This window comes from Parambassis ranga, chromosome 2 (assembly GCF_900634625.1).
Source record: "Parambassis ranga chromosome 2, fParRan2.1, whole genome shotgun sequence".
Taxonomy (NCBI): domain Eukaryota; kingdom Metazoa; phylum Chordata; class Actinopteri; family Ambassidae; genus Parambassis; species Parambassis ranga.
The window spans coordinates 31,515,616-31,522,049 of record NC_041023.1 but is presented as its reverse complement, the minus strand read 5'-3'; the positions used below and the strand labels follow the sequence as shown (position 1 = coordinate 31,522,049).

General features: G+C 40.1%; 1 protein-coding gene across 1 annotated transcript; it reads left to right on the top strand.

The window, feature by feature from the left end:
• The first annotated feature begins 2,035 nt into the window (after positions 1–2,035).
• LOC114432242 (uncharacterized) lies at positions 2,036–4,933 on the top strand. Its single transcript, XM_028400131.1, has 3 exons — positions 2,036–2,165; positions 3,132–3,769; positions 4,551–4,933. Exons 1-3 carry the CDS (start codon positions 2,140–2,142, stop codon positions 4,910–4,912), a joined length of 1,026 nt encoding a protein of 341 aa, XP_028255932.1. The 5' UTR covers positions 2,036–2,139; the 3' UTR covers positions 4,913–4,933.
• Positions 4,934–6,434: the final 1,501 nt, after the last annotated feature.

Sequence of the window (6,434 nt, the reverse complement as noted above, 5' to 3'; positions counted from 1 at the left end):
ACACAGTTCCTCTCCCACAACATGGCCGGCCTTCCTGATGATTCTGTTGAGTCTGTTTTTGTCCCTCACCCTCAGACTGCTGCTCCAGCAGACAACAGCATACATGATGGCACTGGCCACCACAGACTCATAAAACATCCTCAGCATCGTCCCACAGATGTTGAAGGACCTCAGCTGCCTCAGAAAGTAGAGGCGACTCTGGCCCTTCCTGTAAACAGCGTCCACATACTGATAAAGCTAGTGCTGATAAACCTTAAAACTAGGCTTTAGGCTACAGTAGAACCCCTAGCAGAGAACAGCTAGCAGGTTTAAAATCATAGTATAGTATTAGTGCGTATAAATAATGCCAATATCATACCAGACACATAAAACAGATCCTGGGAATGCACAGTGATGTATGTTCCTGGGGGAAGATGCAAGTGACTGTGGGTCTTGCAGGTATTTGATTAGTAGGTCAGAACCAACTCACAATATGACCTTCTAATGTTTCTTTATTTGACTGCATGAATCCAGTCAGCCTCAAGGATAGGAGAAAAGGGAGAAAGCAGGAGAGGACATGATGACCTAAAACTGCCTCTGCTGCCTGTGTGTGTAGGTTTGAATGGAAAGATCTGATCACAGCTGTGACAGCCATTTTACAGTCACCTACACATAGCACTGTCATGGCAACCATGACTCAGTTTTTACAGCATGCTAAACTGAGATGCAAATGACATAAATTAGATTTAACTTATTTTAAAGTTCTGGTCTTAACAACAAACTTGTTATAATCATAAATATGATTATATAATTAGGGATATCTGTATGAGTTGTGTTAATACATTTAGAATGTCAGCATGTGGGATACACTATGGTTTTACAACAGGTTGATGATGTACCTTGCGTTTCTGCCTGTTTGCTGGATTGATGAGATACATCTCGTTCCAACTGATCTGACTAAATGTAGACGGCGTGACTCAGTGTGGATGTTTCCGGAAGCTGAGGCAGAATTTCACAATTGGCTTTTTTCAGCTTTCCTCAACAACTGACTTTAGTTTTGCCTTTCCAAGTAGACACTGACAGTCAAAAGATAAAGTTCTAAATAAAGAACTAAAATTGAGGCTTATAAATAAATAAACATAACACAACAAACTTGATTCCTCTTGCAGTTTGTAGAACATATAAGAGTTGATACCGCTCTGACTTGCATGTCCAATGCTTGAACATCTAAATCTTACTTCGAAGTAAGTTTCCAACTTTGAGCAACAACTTTACATGCTTTGTGGTCATGGTCAGGGTCATGTAGTTTTGATGTCTTCATGGTCTTTTCTTTGAAATACAACCATAGTTTTGGTGTGTTTTCCAAGCTGACTTGATCAATTATGTGCCAGAGATAACACGGACTTACTGCTGTAATGGACAGATTTTGCACAGGGCTTAGGTTTTAACTTTCAAATTGCACACTGTTGTTTTTGTACCTGCTTATTTTTTTATCTTGCTGTAAATAATGCTTATATTTTTACTAAGTGACTATTGGCTGCTTTACTAAAAACATTAATTTTGAGTTTAATGACAAGCAAAGATCCGATTCTCTGAAATGAACAAAACAGCTACCACGAAAAAACCATTTACAGTAACACTGGCCTCTGGCTCCATCTTGTGGGACTGTCGCGTCTTGCAGGTATTTGATTAGTAGGTCAGAACCAACTCACAATATGACCTTCTAATGTTTCTTTATTTGACTGCATGAATCCAGTGTGACTTGTAACTGTGTTATCGCCACGGAGACAGCTACTGTCGGTTCTTTGAACTATGAATAACACCTCCAGACACGGGATCATTTAAAAAATAAATCGCTTTTTCTTAAAACAGATAGCTCTAACATTGTGGCGGCTCCATTAATTTTTACGAGCGATTTCCGCCCGGGCTATTTCAGTTCATTCTCACGGGAGCGAGTTCCCCACCAGGAGGAGGAGGAGGGGGAGGAGAGAGCGCGTTCACGACGGATTGCGGGACGGTGAGAGCCGGTGGATTAGGGGCGGGGTCTTGGTCGACCCTTCTTCCTAACACATCCAAGGTTATCTATCGCTACCATAAGAAAGCGGCGGATCGTCCAAGCGTCATTTTTCCAGCAGGACCAGAGCGCACTGCAGTCTGACAATGGGAAACCTGCCGCTTTCCACAGGGTAACACATGACACACTGCTTTAACCGTGTTTAACTGCGTGCGAGCTACGTTGCGGAACTTGCATGCATATTAAAAATAGGTTGTCTGCTGATATGATGGGGCTGGTAGAGAGCCGGTAATGCATTGACGCTGCATTCAGGCTTTAGCTGCAAGGATTAGTTTATTTCTTGGGAGTTTGGCTATGGGCCCTCATTTTTTTAGAGTAAATAGGACTGCAGCCATGGATGTGCAGTATTATTTGCAGACATCCATTTTGTTTGTATGACCTAGAAGTCCTCTGGTAAAGAAGAAACAACCAAATCACACACTGAATAAAAAGTAGGTCATACAATTATAATGAAATATAGCATGCAAGTACAAAAATAATATAGCATTGAAAGCAATAGTTGAGGTCTGCTATAAACAAAGGTTGTGTCCTTGGTTGTTTATGAAATGAAGCCTCAAGAAGTGTTGCCCACAACAGAGATATGTATTGTTTTAGGTTTACAGTTGCCACTCACTTCAAATGGATTTATGGATGATTGCATCTATAACCTTGTTTTTGCATGTTTAAAGATAATTTTGAAGTTTGTGCCAAAGACATAATCTGTATGCCCAAATATATGACTCTCATATATTAAAAAAAAAGCAATCCAAAATTTGTTCGAAAGTCCCCAAAGTGGCCACAGATACAAAAATACAGATATTAAGTCAACAGTTGTAAGATTTGGTTAATACCTAATTTTAATTCCTTCCACTGAGAGGAGACACAATAAAATACCACTAAGATATTCAATATTTCTAACTTTACAAAAGAAGCAGGTGCACTTCATGCTTTGCTGGCTTTGTATTCTCTCTGTGGCCACTCTGACCCTCCTTTAATTTCAGGAACATGTGTATGGCATTTGTTTGCTAACATACAGTATTTTATGATTCTGTAATGTCAATCTTTGTCAGTCATTACTTTATCTGATGTTTTTTTACAGTCTCTTCAGGACTGACGCACCAACACCCAGTCCAGTCAGCAGAGAGATGTGTATAGCCAGGACGATCCGCAGTGGCATAACTTATTATTACATTCCAGTCACAGGGGCAGAGTTCCAAACATTATCTCCTGCCAAAGACTCCATGTTCCCCCTTTCATCCTCAGCTCTGCCCCTCAGTGACTCCTCCTCTGCAGATGAATCCTTTCCGCCATTGCTTTCTCATTCACCTTCACGGACACCTGTCACACTCCAGAACCAATCAGATTCTGCCTCTGCTTCCCGTCCACTCCTTGTTTTCTTCGCCTGGCTTGGTGCCCAGCCAAGAGCAGTGGTGAAGTACAGAGACCTTTACCTGGACCGGGGCATGGATGTCCTCCTGGTCCAGAGCAGTGCGATGCACTTCCTGTGGCCTCGATGGGGAATGGACTACGGGCAGGAGGTTTTGAATGTCCTGCAGCAGCCTCAGTTCTCAGGGAGGACATTGTTGGTCCATGCCTCCTCCATCGGTGGTTATACTTTTACCCAGATACTAAACCACATTGCTCAAGAACCGAAAACAAACTCAGCCCTGGGGCAGAGAGTCATAGGGCACATCTATGACAGTTTGGTGGTTGGTACACTGGAGCACATGGCGATAGGTGAGCAGTCACACTGCGGCTCAGGTTACTTTTGTGTGGGATATGTGTGTCAGATCTTTAAATAATTCATTTGCCAGCTGACCTACTGCTCCACTTCTTCCAGGAATTCTTTGTGGCAACCTGTTTTAGGACCACGTCTACAAACCCTCTGTACAATAATCAGTTTGTACAAGGCTGTCAAATTACTAGATTTATTTGACAAAATGTCATCAAGCATTTGCTTCTACTTTAGCCACAAATTCTCACATTTTAAGTCTATTCTCTATCTAGTCCAACCTCTGGCTTGTTTACAGTTAATGTTGATAGAATAGCTTAAATGATTAAGGAAGTATTTAAAATGTTTAGATGAGGTCTTAAAATATACAAAAGAGCTAGACTAGCATCAAAAACGTCTAACTGAAATTAGTCTAATTTCAGTTAGACGTTATAATCATGAGCTGTCCTCACATGGGCCAACTGCTCAAAGTGGTTGTTGTTGCCTGTATTATGATGTGCTTTTACATGTACACATGCCAGCAATAATCTATCTATCTATCTATTACATTGTTGCCTACCTGCAACAATTCAAGAGTTCTAATCAAGATTTTTGTTACACGTTAGATAAATGTCTCTCTGTAAGAATCCCTTCCAATGTTTTCAAGAGACTTTTTGGAAAAAAAAACACTTAAGTGGACAGAGCATTGTAAAAAGGATGGAAAAATAGTGCACAAATTTGAAAAATACCTGCATTAAAAAAATCTATATTTTTAATAATTGTAATTTACTGTCTCTTGTTATTCAGGCCTTGGCAAGACTCTGCTGCCCCGTATGGAGAGCTTCATCAAAAACACTGCCATGCTTTACTTCTGGCTTTTCAAAAGCCACACGGCAGACCTGTATGAGAACAGCATCCAAGTTTTCCACAACAACCCGATCACTGCGCCCGCCCTCTTCTTCTACAGTGAGAACGATGCAATGTGCAACCCTGTGGTGATGGAGAATCTGATCGAATTCTGGAGGAAGAGGGGAGTGGCTGTTGAGAGCAGGAAGTGGAAGGAGTCGATACATGCAGCCCACATGCGGTGCCACCCGGAGGATTACCTCTCCACCTTGCAGCACTTTTTAAATTCACTGTCTGTTTCACCGCTTAAGCCCAAAAATTAAACTGCTGGTGGGAAAAACAAACGGGGCTTGACTGAATTTTGCAAGATGCTTTATGGTTTTAAAGAGAATGCACTGATTATTTGTCTTGTAGCTGTGTAAAAATAATTCTCCATTGTGTAACTTTGATTTCAACTGTTAAGTTATATCTGATATTTAATAAGTTATTATGATGATAATTTGTTTTGCACGTTAACCAACAAGTATTGGTTGATAAACTGTTGTTACTTTTATCTGCATAAGTGCAAATAACATTATTCCAAACAGCATCCGTTTCTGTTTTTTTATGTTATTTTTGAAAAAAACTGAGAAATGTTTAAAAGTTCAGGCAAAAAGCATTTTGAACAGGCAAAAGATTGGGCAGCTAAGGCACAGAGGAATAAAGAAAAAACCTATTCTTACTCAAAGGAACTTAGCACTAGTGTGAGGCCACACCATGTGTTGTGTAGTTTGTGAGGCTGATGGTACCATCAGAAGATGGACTGGTTGTGAGTCATGAGAGGAAGAATTCACATTTAATAATCCTGGTGGCAGAAACAAAAGGAGTGTGGGTGAAAGCCAAAAGTCCACCCACAACTAATGGTTGGCTGTATGGATTTTGTTAGTCAGTCAGGACTGGGAGCAAGAGGGTGGAACCTGAAGCAGCCATTTGAAAAAAAGCATCTCCGATGGTGCTACCAGTTGTATCAATGGCAGTGGTTTAGAGGAAAGGTGAGTAAGGTTACTTTTATGCTACAGACAAGTTTGAAAAAGCCATGATGTTAGCTAACATGTGGTGTGACTACTGGTATTGGATAGCTGTGTATGTTCTGTGAAATGTAATGGTGAGCTAATGAGGGTTATTACACTATTGCATTATATACACTATTCATATACACTACTCATTCCTGCCCTTTTCCTTTAAGGAGACTAGCAGCAAGTCCTCACTCAGAATTCTTTTCTTCTGCTCAAAGGGCATCTAACTGAACACTCAAAAATGTTTTTTTTTTTTTTTAAAGATAAGTATTTATCTGTATTTTAGCAGCACAGTTTTAATAATCAGACTACACAGATACAGGTGATAAAAATGCATTATAGATTACTGTTATGTTGCAGTTTAGGCAACTAAAGTTAATATGAATATTCTTAGTAGTTTTTTAACACTAAAAAATCTAAGCCAAATTCATTTTCTATCTTATCTGTCATACTGTTTTGTTTATTTAGAAAAGAACACAAACGTTAACCTGACTTGAAGGGAAACACACAACAGTGTGGCCAGCCACAGTGGTTTAGCATTGTTAGACTAAATTACCATACAGGCAAGAAATATAATCTCGATATCAGCACTTTTGGGGTGAGTGTAGGATAAAAGTAAGGTGGAGATTTAGGGATCATAGTAGATATATGAGTGCACAGCCTGTTACCCATTGGAGCTTATGGTAAACTAGGTCTCTATGCTCAGCCGATTTAGCAACTTTTTTTAGTTTTTACAGCCTACAAGGCAAGTGAGGGTGACATTATTTTCAGAATTGCAAACATTGTAAGT

Bases quoted from the DNA above. Each gene is read 5' to 3' on its own strand.
- LOC114432242 (XM_028400131.1), top strand. From the start codon at position 2,140: ATGGGAAACCTGCCGCTTTCCACAGG. The intron at 2,166-3,131 runs GTAACACATGAC...GTTTTTTTACAG, and splicing joins AACCTGCCGCTTTCCACAGG to TCTCTTCAGGACTGACGCAC. The intron at 3,770-4,550 runs GTGAGCAGTCAC...CTTGTTATTCAG, and splicing joins ACTGGAGCACATGGCGATAG to GCCTTGGCAAGACTCTGCTG.